Below are 18235 nucleotides of genomic sequence, written 5' to 3'. Positions count from 1 at the left end.
CACATGCTGCCAATAAGGTGCCACAGAATGCCATGTTGAGGTGTTACATGCTGCCACTGAGATGCCACTTGATGTCTGTCCCTGTTGTGTATCTAAAAATTTGAATTATATGTTTTCAGAAAACTAAAATAGGTCAGTAGGTGTCCTCCAAACCTTTATTTGTTGCCCAAAAATAAATAAATGAAAAAAAATTCAAGTCTATAAGAAACAATCTGTTTCTGTGCCTGTAGCTTCAACAGCAAATGTGATCCAGTACATCACTGCTCCTTCGCCACACCCATAAACCTCTTCTCCTCCTACCTGGCAGCTCCATCCTCAGCATCCTGCTCTCTTTATAGCCTGCATCCCTTCTTTTGTACAGCTGAAAAAATTAGTAACTGGGTATTCAGAGTAGACCCAAGGTGTTTGGTGTTGGTGCTTACAATGGATCATCTTAACTTTATGTCCTGGAAATGTGAACAAACAAAAAGGCAGGAGAGTAAATTTTTTTAATGGGACTGATCTTAAAGAGACAGTTACATAAAACAAATGGCTTTTGTCATCACTTGCGGGGAGGTGAGCATATAGTTTATCGTACAATATGATATAATCATTTCAGTTCATTTGTGGTTTGCGTGAAACTTAACACTTGCTAATTTTGTCAGCTAATTTGATTATTTTTAATTGTTATATAGTTGTTATAACCAACAATATGGTATATATTCATGGTATTTCAGGAGTGGCATGAGGGAAAATTAGTGAATAGTTGCAGTTAATTTTATTATTTTAATCATATCATTATATATATTTCATTATATAGTTCTTAATGTATCATCAACAATATCACATATTTAATCGCTCATACACTCAGGAGTGGCATGAGGGAAAATTAGTGAATAGTTGCAGTTAATTTTACTATTCAGAATATAATATAATCATTTTAAGTTATTGGTGGTATGTGGGAAACTGAATGCCTGTAGCCAGTTAATTTTATTATTTTTAACATGTAATTATATAGTTATTAATAAAACAATATAATATATATTCATGGTATTTAATTATTGGCATGAGGGAAAAATCAGTGAATAGTTGGAGTTATTTTTTTTAACATGCTATTATATAGTTATTAATAAAACAACAATATATATTCATGGTATTTCATTAGTGGCATGAGGGAAAATCAGTGAACAGTTGCAGCTAATTTTATTATTTTCAACGTAATTATATAGTTATGAATAAAACAACAATATATATTTATGGTATTTTATTAGTGGCATGAGGGAAAATCAGTGAACAGTTGCAGTTTATTATTTTTAACATGTAATTATATAGTTATTAATAAAACAACAATATAATATATATTTATGGTATTTTATTAGTGGCATGAGGGAAAATCAGTGAACAGTTGCAGTTAATTTTATTTTTATTATGTTATTATATAGTTATTACAACACCAACCAATAATAATAAAATATAATATAATATAATGCATCCATTAGAATTTGCACCACTATTTTAAAAATACTGGTATATGTTTAGTTCTTATATTTTCAGTATGCTTTTATAAAATTGTTAATTATAATATATTTACGTTTGAATAAAAATAAAGATTGACATTTTCAGTGCTTTGGGGTCAACGTCACAGCGCGTGGAGCAAACGTGTAGTTTTTTTTTTTTGTTTTTTTTTTTTTAAAGTTGACATAAAATAAATATTTGATTAAAATCAAAGCGCCTCAGGTGGGATTGGACGCCAGAGTGCGTGAGGCCTGCGCACGCTCTGGACGCCCCGTGAACGAGGCGACAAAATAATATCACGTGATCCAAAATGGGCAGTCCTCTGACGGTGCTGGAAAAAAAAAAAAGCCATTTTCTGGCGCTGCTGCAAAATTGTGTCCAAGTGCAAATAATTTAGCAGTTCGGTGTCCGCGGCCAAAGGGACACTTTGATGTCTGATCAGGTAGGAACGACGCGTCCGCGGCCGCTCGCTTTTTGCGCCGCCGTTCGCGGGAGCGCACACAAAGTGCACGGTGTCACATTTTGCCTCTCTCTTGTTCGCCTCCTCTCACACAGCCCTGTCAGTGGATTTAAGATGGCTGCTTTGTGTACCACCGTGATGTTCCGGGGCTCTGCAGCCCCTCGTCGTGGGTGATTCCACGGGACGGGTTTCGGGTTCGGTTCCTCGCTCGGACCCGAGCGCTCCGCTGAGGTGGAAACGCTCTTTGTTGGTCGAGGAGCGGAGCTGCTGCACAGGATGAGGCCACACAGGAGCCATTCAGCAGCCAGGCTGCGCTTAGCTCCACCGATCTTGCTTTCCACGCGTTATTTGTGCGCGTAAACACTTTTCGTTTGGGTTTTTTTTTGTCGGACACCAGCCCTCTTTCTTCTGTCTGAATGCGGCTCAAACTCTGTGATCGTGCGAGGAATAACCCAGCAATCTCAGCCAAGCATCACGCTCCTGCAATAATCACTGTTTCTGCTTCCTCCCTGCAGATCGGTCCAGATGGATAAAATGCAACCGAACCGGATTAAAATCACAGATCTGAATCCACACCTCACGTGTCCACTGTGCGCAGGTTACTTAGTTGATGCAACAACCATCGTAGAGTGTCTGCACTCCTGTAAGTCTCTCACCTCAGTGCATTTTACTTCCATGCAGGCTTTCATGCAGAGGCGTAGTGGGGGGGGGGGGGGGGGGGGGTTGGGTGCCACCAGATTTGTTTCTCCACCACAGCCCAGTAGTTCCATTTAAAAACAACAGTTTGAAAATTGTAATAATACTTCTGGATTTTAGTTGTGCACCCTTCAGGTTGTCTTGCAGTGTAGCAGAATTCCCATATGTTCCAGCACCAATTCTGGAATATTTCCACTTTGCATATGTGACGAAGGCCAGCATGAATCGCTGTGCAATAGTAGTCAGTAAACCTCACTCCACAACAGCTAAAAAGGATTCAATCCTGGGTTTCAGCCTTCTGGTTAGAGTCGTCTCCCATGCCGGAGATCGTGGGTTTGCATCCCAAAAGGGGATGCAAGTAGGAGGAGTCAAAATCACAACACAGCGCAGAGCAAGCTGCTGCACATAGTGCAGGAGGAATGCAGTGCACACTGCAGAGGAGCGTGGACTCAAAAGTTATTTAATTTTTTTTTACTTTGTACAGATGCGCTGATCTTTGTGCACGGCGTGCAGAGTAGGGTGGGGACTGTGTGCACAAAAAAGGACAAGCTAATGACGCACACAATGGACTTTCCAACAAATTAGTTTGTTATCTAGACAACTCAGTTTGGGGAAATGTTGCTGTGTTCTACCATAAAATGTTACAATCCAGTCTTTCTGTTTTTTATTCTGCTAGCATGCAACAGGAGCATTAGCGTGACTGTCGAGGAATGTTAGCACATACGCTGTACATAAATGCTAACTGCCATTTTTTTCAAAATGCAAATTGAGATCTTGTGGGGCCCTTTAAATCCTCGAGGTAGCTGAGGGCCCTTTTAATCTTTGCATTAAAGGGGTCTTATTATGCAAATTTAGTTTTGCCTACATATTCCAGTTAAATCTGCGCATGGTTTCACATTACTCATCCTCAAATTCTCACAGTTATTTGTCTGCATATTCAAAGCTACTCTGCTAAAAGCTAAATGTAGCCCTGCAACAGTCGATTTTAGACTTCTGTGACGTATGTTACAAATGTCCATATTTGAACTTCTGGTTGCTGTGTGACACACCTACTGAGCCAGTCTGTGCGACACACCCACACTGCCTGTGAGAGCCATTACTGCTCCCTCCATAGAGTAGGGGGGCGTGGCAGGCAGTAGCTCCTTTTTATTTAAAGTGACAGGCAGAAAACCAGGTTGTTTCTTTAGAGACGTGAAAATGTTTCACTTTGTCTCGCATCACTGATCTTGTATTTCTTTTGTGTGCAAACCCGAATATTCATGTTAGCTTTCTGCATAGGCGCATCATCTGTTCATCTTGTTTCAGTTTGTAAAACGTGCATCGTCGCCTTCCTGGAGACAAATAAGTTCTGTCCTCGATGTGATGTCCAGGTACATAAGACGTGTCCACAGCTCAGCATCAGGTAAGCAGGCATCTTTATGCGTAAAAAACGAGGAGCGTCACCTTTACCGCTTCAAAAATGTTTTCTTTTTCTTTTTATTTTACCAGAGCGGACAAAACTCTTCAAGATATTGTTTATAAGCTTGTTCCGGGATTATTCAAAGGTGAGGTGATATTTAAGGAGGCATGAGAGAAACCAGCTCTTCACGTCGACTTACAGCTTAGATGATGATGATTTTTTTCCCTCAGATGAGATGAAACGGAGGCGAGACTTCTATGCAGAGAACCGCGAGCTGGAACCGGGGGAAGTGGTGGAGACGTTTAATATCGCGGAGGATGAAATCATCAGTCTGTCCATTCAGTTCTACGAGAGAAACAAGTGAGTCGCACACGTTGCATGTCTGTCATCACACGACGACATTTGAGATGTTGCACCAAATTAAAATTCAGTCTGCAACTGTTAGAAATAATAATCATAAAGTATTTATATCGCACTTTTGAGTAGAAATACATTAGAAAGTGCTCTGCATAATAAAAACAATAAAACTAAATTTTGCGCAAGAACAATTCAAATTGCACCTCAAGTGTAAACAAAACATACAAACCAGCTGATATTAAGATCAATTAATAAAAAAAAAAATGTATGCTCTTTATCTTAAATTAAAAATGAATAAAATCTATTTATTTATAAAGTACTTTCAAGTCAAAATTTACAATGATTAAGCTGATTAAAAAATAGAACCTAACCATCAATGACAGACTCATTTAAAATAATGAAAAACCTGCAATAATTGTAAAGGATAGAATGAATATATTATATTAACAGATCTCTGTATTATATAAATGAAATTAGAATTTTAAATCAAGTTGAGTTAAATGATATCTTTTACAGCCAGTTTGCGTTATAAACCTGAGATAAGGGGAAGTGAAACCTTAAAGGACATGTCGCATGTGTTTTAATGTCCCAGTTAGCAACACAACATCAAAGTACTCATGGTTGTACGTCTCCCTGCGCACATGCGCTCATAATTAGTGGTTTCTGATGTTTTTTATTCCTCTCCCAAAGCGAGGAAACAGGTGCATTTCCGAAAAACGTCTCACTCAGCAATTCTCTGCGTGTAACGTAGTTAAGAGAAAAACACAAACACCCCAGATAGAGACAGACAGAGCAAAACAAATGAGGTTCTGCCCAATAACGAAGCTTTGGAGCTTTTCTTTGAAAGCAGCGGCTCGAATTTACAGAGGAGATGACACACGTCACCCCAAAACGCTTAACTTTTTCAGAGTCTGTCAGATTTTGGAACTTAAAGCGTCGTGACGCTGCCGTTTGTGCCACAGCTGCTGGTTTACTGCTGCAGACACGCAGAAATATGTCACATATTAGGAAAACTCAGAAGACATTATTTTCATGAGATAATGGACTATCTAATGTGCCACGATCCTGACAGAAGCCGAGTTGAAGGCAGAGCTGCGATCGGACATTATGCGCGCGTGCCCGTGCGCGATCAGAACCTAAGCACGAGTGGACTTGGACATTATTCTCTGGCCAAGTGGAACTTGAAAATAATGTTTGGCTGTGGATCTGAGTGTGGACGAGTAGACCGTTCCATGCCTGGCAATCACAATTGCAATCATGGGCGCGTGACGCGTGTGTGGGGACTTGTTTTTGTTGTGGACTAATTTGGAAATCTTTACATTGGGTGAGTGGAATGTTCATTTTTTTTTTCATCTTTTGTTTTGTGTTCTTTTCAATGGTGCTATTTACTTTGAGAGAGTCTGTGTGTGTGTGTGTGTGTGTGTGTGTGTGCATGCACGCACGCGGGCACAGCAGCTGTCTTAACCTCCAATTTAGACGGACTTCTGGCTGAATTTGAACAAGATATAATCAGTATTAAGCTTGTAGACTCTCTCAAATGTCAAACTGTCAATCTCTATAAGGAACTTTTTAAAAGAGAATTAATGTTGAATAATCCCGTAAAAAAAAAGATGACATGCGGGTTAAAACGACTGTTACGCTGTTTTAATCCATTTGTCAGCTGTTTATTGCCGCTTAATGGATGTGGAATGTCTCTGTGATGACAGATTTTTCACATATACAAAGCTTATTAGCGTTTTTAACAGGCTGAGTTTATGACTCCTGGCTGCAGGTGCACGAAACCTTCTCACAGCTGCTCCTTTTACCGTGACTGCATCAAAATGAACAGTTATCACTTAAAAACAAGTCATCATAACACGACATCACACTTATGTAAACTTTGGAATTAATGTGTGCCTTAGCTCATTGAAGCGCATGCTGGGACGTTTCTAGTAACTACGTCATCTGTCGGAAACACTAGTAGTACTTTGTTTTTGGAAGTCTCTGTAGCTGTTTGCTGTGAATGCTGTATACTTTGAAACTGGTCACGGAAGTGCACAAAGTAATCCCGGTGGATCATTGGATGGTCACTAACAGCCTAAACCTTAATTGTTGTGATTTCAGTGCGACGTGTCCTTTAACTGGAAAAGGCAGGTTTAGATGAATGTTTCCAAATGGAGGTTTTATTATTATTATTATTATTATTATTACTGATATTTAAGAGGATTAGACTTTAAAAGCTGGATATAGAATAAATCCCAGTTTGAGTATATACATAATTTTTAAGATGAAGTTTGTTGAGACTTTTAAAATTTTGGACACGATCACTTTTTAAAACTGCAACATAATTTCTGTTAAATAAAGCAAGGGGCGCTGTTTTATAATCACTTCTTAATTATGTAATTCTTGTAGTCTGAAAAAAACAACACACCTTTTGTTTAAATCACTTATCTGCTAATATAAGGGGGAAAACAGATTTGCATTTTTGCATGCCTGTATGTGTATCATGGTTATGTTTTGGGTTCCTTCTATTTCCTGATCGCATATGTTTTACATGTGACCGAGCGTCTCCTTGGTGCCGTTTGTGCTCTCAGTAAAAGAGCAACTGGTTTGCTGTTGTTTGGGCTGAAGTGAGCGCCCGCTACAGCCTGACGTAAAAAACAAACAAAACCAAATAAACACACAATCAAAAACACTATCAGCTTTTGTCACTTTTGTGTTTAAAAATACTATATTTCGGACTTGGGATGTCACATAATTACTTAAATAATAAATCAAGAATTACCTTAAACAGAAATAAGTGAAATTAATATTTGAATAATTAACTAATAAAACTAATAATCATATTATGATTTGAAACACTTGTTATTCTATGAAATATTAAAATGTTTGTAAAAATATTATATCAGAAAATTTATTATTTGTAGAATTTTGTGAAAAAATAAGCGCATATTGGGAACAAGAGGGACCTGAAATATACTGTTTTATCATTTTCATTCTTGCTTTCAGTATTTGATGCATTGAAAAGCGGTTTGTGTTTGATGTCAGCGCTACACCAACGCTCTTCAGCGTTCATGTGTTTTTCCTTGAATTGTCTGTGTAACAATCGTTCTTTGTTGTGCCGATTGCCTGCAGGAATAAAGACAAGCAGCACTCGGAGATGGACGAGGAGAAGGTAGACACTTTTGTCTCTTATTTCCACACGTGATGTCATCTTCAGGTCCTTAACCCGGTTTGAGTGTCCTCGGTGCTTATTGTTTTTTCAGTCCAACGGGAAACGCTTCCTGCAGTGTCCTGCAGCCATGTCCGTCATGCACTTAGCAAAGTTCCTCCGAAGCAAGATGGATATTCCCAACAACTATCGGGTAAGATGCGGACGTACTGCAAGCTTGGACATTCACTTTGGCTTCACCGGTTGGCCTCTTTAAAATATAAGCTTTTGTTTGATCTTTTTGACCTTTAATAAGATTCCTGTTGTAGAACTTTGTGTTTTTGTAACACTGATGTTTCTGGAGATGATTTCATCCCTCCTTTGACAGATTTAGGATGTTGGTTCTGTGTAGGTGGGGCTATTGCATACTTCATTTTCATTGTGATTCCATCAGAACCCTGAACATTTTGGGGAAAATAAACAGGTTTACCCCATCTTCATCTCGACCTGAGCGACCTTGGGTTTCTTCTAGTTTGTACTAATTTGCCCAGTGGTGGGGTCATTTATACCCAAAGGGTTCTTAACCCCCCCCCCAAACGTGAATCAGCTGCTAATCATGAGTTATCTGCAAACCGTGAACTGCAAAACGCGAATACTGAAAAAGTATCTCCTGAAATGTGAGCGTAGGTCTCGCAAAGCCTGAATTTCTTCACAATTTGGTGTATGTGCTTGGCTGATGAGCCAATGGTGCGATGCTACCATCTGTGGGATTACGACTGCGCACATCTCACTTTCATTGCACCATGGGGCTTCGCACCACCTTTTGACTCATGTGCGCGTTACCTTGACACTTGCATGAATTTGCTCCCTGCACTGGCACGCAATCTGGAATGCCAATGAGTAAACCCATCGTAAACTGTGCGCAAGCTGTGCGTGGTTGCGTGCCAGTGCGCAAAGAAACTTTTAATGTGTTCAAAACTTGTGGTACGCATTAATTTTGTGAACTAGTGGTGAACATTGCACAACCTATTCGAAAACACTGCATATCAGTGTGCGTCACTGTGCGCAGCGCATCTGAACTTGAAATTGAGATTATAATGAGATGTTACAACTATAATAAACACAACCTTACAGATACATTATCAAACGCATAAGAAGGAATGAAAATGCACCTGTTTTACCAGTCCATTACAATATAAGTTATAAATAATTACCTTTAAGACGATTCCAAATGTGTTCTCCACCGTATGACGTGCATGAGACAACCTGCAGCTGTAAATAATTTCTCTCTGATTCTGGGAGCGATGAGAGAATAGTTTCACCAGCTACGTTCTGAGAGAAAAAGAGTCATCTGCTACGACATGATTATTTTATAAAGCATGCAAGTGTCAAGGTGCACGGTGGGTGAACAATCCAGCACTTGGTGAATTCTGCTTCATGATGATAGGAAACATCGACATCGAAGGATCAAAAAGTGACATCGTGATGAATGCTTGGCCGGCGCAAGCCAGTTAGCCCTGTGGAAACTTTTCTGACACCTCTTGCTTAAATGGTTCACAGATATTCATGGTTTGTGTAAATTTTCATTAATGGTTTGTGGATAATGCCTGATTTGCAGAAGATTCAGGTTTTGGGGGTCAGCGGCATCCCAGGCCACACCGTCCGATTCACCTGAAAAAATGTGCTCCTATAGCAAACATGAAGAGCAATCCCAAATATATATTATATAATATTTGTAATAGTTCTGACTTTTTGGGCCAAATTTCAATGGCAAGTGCAAAAACAAGCTGCACAAATCCATTTTGGGTGTGTCCCAATACACTTTACCACCACAAAAACAGGCACTGTGTGCAAATGGATTGGTTTGCCCGTCCTTATTAGGCATGGGCGTGTTGTAGTCTAAAAATAATATCAGCCAATCAGAGTGGCACCTGTCTTTGCATTAGGTGCATGACAGTGTAGTATGAAGAAAGCAGACACGAGTTAAGGATGTCTGCCACGTTAACGGATGAGCTCCAACCTGTCAGTGCATGTTAGACAGCAGCCACCAAAGCTCCCTGAGGTGAAGCAGTGGAGCAGAAAAGTTCATTTGTTTTGTTTAGTGTTTACGCTTCTTTTGTTTAATAATTGTTTTCAGTTCACTTTCTTCATGTATTTTATGGCATATAATGTCACTTTTATTCTGAAGGTTTGACAAAAATATCACAATCATTTAGGAATTACAGCCACTTTTTACACATTGGCCCTCCATTTTCAGAAGCCATAAGTAATTTGACAAACTAAATATTAGTGTTATTGTTCACACAAATCATCACTTTTGCAGCCAGTTTTCTTTGGATAACTTCAGGGATGGATGCATGAACATGTATCCATCCATCATGTAAAACCATGAACATGATGCAGTATGAAAAACCTGAACCTTAAAGGGGAAATCAGATATTTTCCAACCTAGGCTCTTGGTTTTAAATGTTTTGGGGTAAAATTTTCACTTGTGACCAAAACTTTTTTTTTTTTTAATCGAAGCAGCATTGATGTAGAATGCAAACACCACAACGAGCTACAGATACCACGTGAACAGGAGAAAATGTTATTACAAATGTCAGGTTTGTGCAAATATTTGCTCATTTTGAAATGGATGCCTGCAACACATTTCAAAAAAGCTGGGACAGTGGTATGTTTATCACTGTGTTACATCACCTTTCCTTCTAACAACACTCAATAAGCGTTTGGGAACTGAGGACACTGATTGTTGAAGCTTTGTAGGTGGAATTCTTTCCCATTCTTGCTTGATGTACGACTTCAGTTGTTCAACAGTCCGGGGTCTCTGTTGTCGTATTTTGCATTTCATAATGTGCCACACATTTTCAGTGGGTGACAGGTCTGGACTGCAGGCAGGCCAGTCTAGTACCCGCACTCTTACTATGAAGCCATGCTGTTGTAACACGTGCAGAATGTGGCTTGGCATTGTCTTGCTGAAATAAGCAGGGACGTTCCTGAAAAAGATGTTGCTTGGATGGCAGCATGTGTTGCTCCAAAACCTGGATGTACCTTTCAGCATTGATGGTGCCATCACAGATGTGTAAGTTGCCCATACCATGGGCACTAACACACCCCATACCATCATAGATGCTGGCTTTTGAACTTTGCGCTGGTAACAATCTGGATGGTCTTTTTCCTCTTTTGTCCGGAGGACACAACGTCCATAATTTCCAAAAAAAAAAATTCCTGGATCCGGATCGTGATCCGGATCACCACTAAAATTTAATCACTTGCTCCTCTTGTCATTTCCAACCACTCCACAAAATTTCATCAAAATCCGTTCAAAGCGTTTTGAGTTATCCTGCTGACAAACAGACAAACAAACAAACGCGACCGAAAACATAACCTCCTTGGCGGAGGTAACAACTAATTATGCAGTTAGCCGCTTACCTTATCCTCCAGACTATAAGTCAGCACTGTTGTCCACTCAGTCTTCAAACAATCCAGATGAGGAACTCGTTCCTGTATTAATCAGAAAAATGAGCCTCTCATCGATGGTCCACTTGTAATGACCCAGTTGAGAGTGACACTACCAGATAAACACAGAAATATCTAAAAATACAGTTCAAGTTGAAAAATGTCAGAGTTCCCCTTTGACAGGAGGCTGTTGTGAAAGTTTGGTCTGTTACAGGTGGAGGTGTTGTACGGCGACGAGCCCTTAAAGGACTACTACACACTAATGGACATTGCTTACTTCTACGAGTGGAGACGAGTGAGTGACTGAGTATCTTTACATTTTTTTACTGTAGACTAAAAAAAAAAAAGTCAACCGTATTTCTTGCATCAAGAAAGTAAAAACACTTATTTCCATTGTGGTCCATTTAAAAATCAAATGACAAAATAGAAGTAATACAATAAAATAATAATACTGACATAATAATAATAATAATGATGATAATAAGTGTATATAATTTGATTATTAGTGATTAGTGATGTGATTAGTGTATATGACACGCCCTAAACAATTTATAAATACATTAATACAGTAACTTAACATTACAAAATTACGTAATTAACAGGAAATTAAAGGGTTGAGTTCTTCTTCTAACTGTTGAGGTCTGACGTTCTAAAAACATTCTGGACTCACACTCTTTCCAACTCATTGTAGAAACTTTGCATAATTTATTACCACCCTTGAAAAAAGTCAGCTACCTATTTTATAAACACTACCCAATCTGGAGCCCATGCATCCCCACGGGCAACACGCTAGTTCCCATTAACTAATCGGGGGGTTGGTTTTGATTTGCAGATGGGTGTTACCAACATATGCAGTCCAAACTGCTTTTGGATGCATTTGGGTAGACCTCCAACCCATCAGAGCAACAAAACGTGATATATGCCGAGCAACACAAGTTAATAACATAACTTGGTTAATAAAACGCAGTAAATAAAATGCAGCTGCTCTGGTTTGCTGTGTAGGCTACCACTTACCGACACGGCCGCTCCCATTTGCCTCGTCTTCCCTTCTCCACTGGGAACAGAAAAAAAACTGCACTTTTCGCTGCTTCGGTGATTGCAGCCGAAAACAAAACAGTACATCATTTTCCTGTTAGAGTTGATGCTGTTTGTGGGAAGAGACTAATCCCCGGGCGGGTGTGTGAGAGTGTCGGCATAAACCATTCGGAGGATGGGGGTTTCAGTGGAAACCATTTTAAACCATTGTGCCTTAAACCGGCAGGTCCGCCAAGTGACAGCGAATATGCTTTTAAGTTTACCGAGCCAGGCTGAATGGTTTGTGCTGAAACTCCCACATTCCGGCCGTGGATTCTCTGCCGTGTTCATGCCGGCTGTCCCCATATGTGGTCAAATCCCGTGATATCACGTAGGGGTTCAAACAAGACTGGGCTGCCCTATAATCCACATATTTGGGACGTCATTTAGTAGCCAGTTCTTACCATTTGTACGTGAGACGAACTTCATTGATTACAAGCCCCAAATGAGGTTTTCTTGGAAAAATGTGGAGGTTAAGCAACCACGACTCTGGGCTACGAATAAAACTCGGCAATGTGTGATGTAGATTTCTGCATCATTGTGGACCCTGAGCTGCATGGTGGTGATTTCCAATTTGCTGTTGCTTCCTCCAGGAGAGCAAGCAACAGCAAAACAACAATAGCCATGCAGTTTTAATCTTTTTAGCGACTGCTGAAGTTAGTCGTAAGCTGCAGTTGATGAAATCTGGAAAAGGCGAAGTCGGAACTCGAAATTACTGTAGTGTTAAGAATAATAGTAGTGCTATGTGACTAAAAAGATTAATCCAGGTTTTGAGTATATTTCTTATTGTTACATAGGAAACAAGGTACCAGTAGATTCAGCAGATTCTCACAAATCCAACAAGACCAAGCATTCATGATATGCACACTCTTAAGGCTATGAAATTGGGCTATTAGTAAAAAAAAAAAGTAGAAAAGGGGGTGTTCACAATAATAGTAGTGTGGCATTCAGTCAGTGAGTTCGTCAATTTTGTGGAACAAACAGGAGTGAATCAGGTGTCCCCTATTTAAGGATGAAGCCAGCACCTGTTGAACATGCTTTTCTCTTTGAAAGCCTGAGGGAAATGGGACGTTCAAGATGTTCAGAAGAACAGCGTAGTTTGATTAAAAAGTTGATTGGAGAGGGGAAAACATACACAGGTGCAAAAAATTATAGGCTGTTCATCTACAATGATCTCCAATGCTTTAAAATGGACAAAAAAAACCAGAGACACATGGAAGAAAACAGAAAACAACCATCAAAATGGATAGAAGAATAACCAGAATGGCAAAGGCTCACCCACTGATCAGCTCCAGGATGATCAAAGACAGTCTGGAGTTACCTGTAAGTACTGTGACAGTTACAAGACACCTGTGTGAAGCTAATTTATTTGCAAGAATCCCCCGCAAAGTCCCTCTGTTAAATAAAAGACATGTGCAGAAGAGGTTACAATTTGCCAAAGAACACATCAACTGGCCTAAAGAGAAATGGAGGAATATTTGTGGACTGATGAGAGTAAAATTGTTCTTTTTGGGTCCAAGGGCCGCAGACAGTTTGTGAGACGACCCCCAAACTCTGAATTCAAGCCACAGTTCACAGTGAAGACAGTGAAGCATGTTAGTGCAAGCATCATGATATGGGCATGTTTCTCCTACTATGGTGTTGGGCCTATATATCGCATACCAGGTATCATGGATCAGTTTGGATATGTCAAAATACTTGAAGAGGTCATGTTGCCTTATGCTGAAGAGGACATGCCCTTGAAATGGGTGTTTCAATAAGACAATAACCCCAAGCACACTAATCTTGGTTCCAAACCAACAAAATTAATGCCTCACAGATGTGAAGAAATCACAAACAATTGTGGTTATACAACTAAATACTAGTTTAGTGATTCACAGGATTGCTAAAAAAGCAGTTTGAACATAATACTTTTGAGTTTGTAGCATCAACAACAGATGCTACTATTATTGTGAACACCGCCTTTTCTACTTTTTTTTTATTTTTTTTTACTAATAGCCCAATTTCATAGCCTTAAGAGTGTGCATATCATGAATGCTTGGTCTTGTTGGATTTGTGAGAATCTACTGAATCTATTGGTACCTTGTTTCCCATGTAACAATAAGAAATATACTCAAAACCTGGATTAATCTTTTTAGTCACATACCACTACTATTATTCTGAACACTACTGTACATCATTTTAGACATCAGTACATTTGATGTAGTTAGCTGAAGAAATAAGAGCAAAAAATGGCTATGAGGTTTGTTAATGTTTCATTGGATTGAAAGATTTGATCATTTTGATTATGATGCGCTGAACGTTTACTGTGTAAGGTGCCATTTTGAAGTAGGAATTTCAACTTCTGGTAGTGTCTGGTATTTGATTTTCCAGAGTCTGAGTTGAAATTTCCAAGTTTCTAGTTTCCATTGGATGCAGCACTAATCATGGAACCTGTCAATCATATAATCCTGCCCCAAATTAGAATAACAGCCAGCTGGGTAGAAACTGGCTTCAATGGGGGAAGAGACCAGACTAAGATAAGGTCAACTTGGACTGGACGCCTGCATGGACTCCTCATCAAATGCATCTTCTTTAATTGTGTTATATTCTGTTTTGTAAAACTTTGCAAAACCTTGTAACTGTTAGAATGGTCTAAGCAGTGGGTCACCCCTTTGAGTCTTGTCTGCTTGAGGTTTCTTCCTCAGTATCATCAGAGGGAGTTTTACTTTACCACCGTCACCTGTGTGCTTGCTCTAGGGGTTGATAAGGTTAGACCTTACTTGTGTGAAGCACCTTGAGGCAGCTTTATTGCAATTTGACTCTATATAAACTAAATAAACTGAAATTGAACTTTATTTATCCGGAAGGACATTATTTTGCCAGAGTACTGAAACAGTAAATAGTGAACAGTTTTTTTTTTGTTTGTTTTACAACAAATTTATAAGAAAAAACTGGAAGACATTTGCACAAGATGTTCAGTAATACTGCACATAACTGAGTAACTGAATTCATTATTTATTCACCCTGCAGAAGGGGGAGGAATTATACAGTCTGATTGCCACCTGCTGTGGCGTTCTGTGGTGCACCTCGGTGGTCTCAGTCTACGACTGAAGGTGCTCTTTCAGGACATCAGTGTGGCATGCAGGAGTTAGGAGGTTTTAATTTATTTTCATTTATATAGCACCAAATCACAACAAAGTTGCCTCAAGGTGCTTCACACAAGTAAGGTCTAACCTTACCAACCCCCAGAGCAAGCACACAGGCGACAGTGGTAAGGAAAAACTCCCTCTAATGATTTGAGGAAGAAACCTCAAGCAGACCAGACTCAAAGGGGTGACCCTATCTGAAACCTCCACCTAAACCAGTCAGCGGGCAGGAACGCTGTGTACTCAGCACGACTGCGTGGAAAAGTAATACCTGTAACCACATCCGATAAAAACAACAGATCTAAGATGAATAAAACTAGAATATTGAGATCATGTATGCAGTGTTTTCAAAAATGAAATGAAATTTATCTTTGGTACAAAACTGAACACAAAATTCACAGTCCTTCCAGTCGCCTTAACGCCACATGTACCTCTGCAGACTGGACCCATCCCTCTTCAGTACCTGGTCAAACCCACCCGGAAGCGTAGGAGGCCGTCGCAGTCTGCCACGCAGGGACACTCCGACGGCGTCAACACCAGCCCCACGTCGGAGAGCGACTCCCAAAGTGACAAGGTGCACAGTCCTGCCGCCGCCCAGCCACCGCGCACCTCGTTGCAGCCCAGCCCCGCCTCCCACAACCTGCCTCCCACCATCCAAAGCTCCAACGGTACCACTGTGGCCAACAACACTCAGCGACACTCTCTCGCCTCCAAACCGGGCAGTGGCAGCAGCACCCGGAAAGTGACTGTCAACGGCACAAGCTCGGCTGGCAAAGAGGAGGTGCGGGGAGGTGAGAAAAGCGGTTTACCACCTGCGACTTAAAGCATGTGTGGCGCAGCAGGGAGGACAGTTTTGGAATTGCTCCCAAACAAAAAGACAAGTTTACGTCTTCACCTTCTCGTTCTTCGTGGAGTAATGGGAGGAAATTGTCATTGTGCAGCCAGAGTGACTGAAAAGTTCCGCCAAATGCGCGTCTACGTGTTTGTGTGTTAGAGTAGGAGCGTGCACACATACAAACTGTACAGTATGTATCAAATGTGAGCATGTTTGCGTACATATGTATAAACTATCTTTTATACAAGATATGGTAAACGTTTTGTATTGTATATGCAGTGGGTCTGTTCAATTTCAGTGGTTCCATCGATTCAGCTTCCATATGACTGGAGACAAAAATCCAGAAAATCACTGCAGATGTTGGATGTATTTTTGAAAGAAAAAAAAACATTTGGACAGTGGACTTAATTGCTGTTTGAGTAAACGCAACAGGTCATACATGCATTTTGGATATTTGAGATAAAACTGCAGATGCATCTTCTGCAGGTTAGACATTTTCCCAACAGAAGCAGCTTTTCTATTCCAACGTTTTCGAGCACTACCAGGTTTTCCTTGCGCCAGTCGAGGAAATCAGAATTGACAGTGTTGTTGTGTCCCAAACATTTCAACATTCCTTTTCTGTTCAATCTACAAGAATATTTCTTTTATTAAAAAGGAAGAAAATCCGGCATATGTGCATGTTTTAGGTCAATAAAATGTTTACTTACGAGGGTTTTTTTTTCTGACCCAAGTGTCCAATTTGATTTTCTGAACTTGTGAAGCCTGTGAGTTCTTTTTTTTTTTTTTTTAATGCATCAAAGGTTTGGGCATTGTTTCCAAGGTTACTTGATCACTGGTATGTCTGTCAGGAGGATCGTGCCATAAGACTGAGCCGATTATGGCTGACAGGTAGAATGAGTTCAACACATTCAACAGTCAACTATGGACCCAGCGTTTGTCCTTGGATCTAGTGTTAACTACAAGATAACTGTAGTTGGATAGTAGTGATCTCTAGATCCAACAGTCCACTACAGAACCAGTTTCTTCCTGAATCTAGTGTTAACTACCATCTAACTATAGTTGTATAGAGAAATTTTTCTCAAGAGCTGCAAATGAGTGCTGAGGAAAAATTAATGGAAATTTGTTTGACTTCCACACATTAGACTAAAAATTTAAGTGAAATCAGTCACACCAGTTTCTAACGTACCTTTCCACCAATAATAATAATGTCCTTCTTGAACTATCATTGCTGCATTGGTGGAACTAAAGTGGACTGAGCCAGTGGAACCACAAGTGTAGAAACAGTTCCTGAACTTAAATACATATAAGTTTTTGTTTTCACTTACAATTTTATGGAATACTCTGACAAAAAATTAAATTCAATAAAGTCAATGGTTTTTTTGGGGGGGGGGGTGGGGGGCTTGTGCTTTTCATGTCCTGATCTTTTCTCCTGGATTAGAAACCATTTTTGATGCCAAACCAGTTTCGTTTTGGGTGCAATTATGAACAACTCTTCAAAATCACTTTTGTGAACTGATCAGTAGAAATATGCAAGTGGAGATTCACCACTTTACATTTTTGCATTTCAAAGCATGAATGTTCATTTCCAAATGGAACAAAGCAACAGGTTGAAACATCGTTTTAAACAGCTCATTTTAAAATAGTTTGTTCAATAAAATAAGACCAGGCACAGCACAAAAATAGTCCTTTGTTGATCCTGATTGCTGGCTCCAAAAATGATGCACACAAATAAACATTTATTAACAAATGCACGTACGCCACTGAACCAAAGCACCAATGTCAGTTTGCAAACTAAATGTGATAATAGAGATATGTAAAAGTAAACAGGTTACAAATGTGTACTCAAGGTTTCACAAATGATGATGTATTAAAAGTTTGAAGCGTTCGGTCCCGACATTCTCAGTGAGCAGTCACCGTCGTCTACAGAGATGCCAAACGCTTTGATGGCGAGAACAACTGCAAATAAAAAGCTGAAATCTCAAACTCATATATTTTCTGAAAATTTACTGAATGCAATTATATTTAAATTTTTAGAGGTTTTTTGGGGGGAGGGGGGCTGTATGTTTTATTTCAAAAATATTTGTGAACTAATACCTAAAACTGAAATATCAAGGTAAAATTTAAAAAAGGGGGAGGGGATTATCTATTTATCAATTACATTTTAATTTACAAATGTATTTTTTTTTATATTTCCACAATTATTGTT

General features: G+C 39.6%; 2 protein-coding genes across 2 annotated transcripts in view; both read left to right on the top strand.

Annotated features, from left to right (window-relative positions):
• The window catches only part of cwc25 (CWC25 spliceosome associated protein homolog), a 35210-nt gene extending 33515 nt beyond the window's left edge, over positions 1-1695 (top strand). Inside the window, exon 11 of the mRNA XM_034188904.1 lies at positions 1659-1695. The gene's annotated coding sequence lies outside the window, so the exon portion shown is untranslated. The remainder of the gene's footprint in view (positions 1-1658) is intronic.
• A 94-nt stretch (positions 1696-1789) lies between these two features.
• LOC117526829 (polycomb complex protein BMI-1-like) lies at positions 1790-16736 on the top strand. Its single transcript, XM_034188905.1, has 9 exons — positions 1790-1936; positions 2470-2597; positions 3956-4052; positions 4139-4194; positions 4280-4409; positions 7521-7560; positions 7652-7750; positions 11207-11287; positions 15634-16736. The coding sequence occupies exons 2-9, from the start codon at positions 2480-2482 to the stop codon at positions 16015-16017; spliced, it is 1005 nt and encodes a 334-aa protein (XP_034044796.1). The 5' UTR covers positions 1790-1936; positions 2470-2479; the 3' UTR covers positions 16018-16736.
• The last annotated feature ends 1499 nt before the right edge of the window (positions 16737-18235 follow it).

The sequence above is a fragment of the Thalassophryne amazonica genome, chromosome 15 (genome assembly GCF_902500255.1).
Source record: "Thalassophryne amazonica chromosome 15, fThaAma1.1, whole genome shotgun sequence".
Classification (NCBI taxonomy): Eukaryota; Metazoa; Chordata; class Actinopteri; order Batrachoidiformes; family Batrachoididae; genus Thalassophryne; species Thalassophryne amazonica.
The sequence above is the reverse complement of the archived record's forward strand: the minus strand, read 5'-3'. Positions and strand labels throughout refer to the sequence as shown.

Coding starts and splice junctions, on each gene's coding strand:
- LOC117526829 (XM_034188905.1), top strand. CDS start 2,480: ATGGATAAAATGCAACCGAACCGGATTAAAATCACAGATCTGAATCCA. Junction 7,561..7,651: donor CGGAGATGGACGAGGAGAAG/GTAGACACTTTT, acceptor TTGTTTTTTCAG/TCCAACGGGAAACGCTTCCT. Junction 11,288..15,633: donor ACTTCTACGAGTGGAGACGA/GTGAGTGACTGA, acceptor GTACCTCTGCAG/ACTGGACCCATCCCTCTTCA.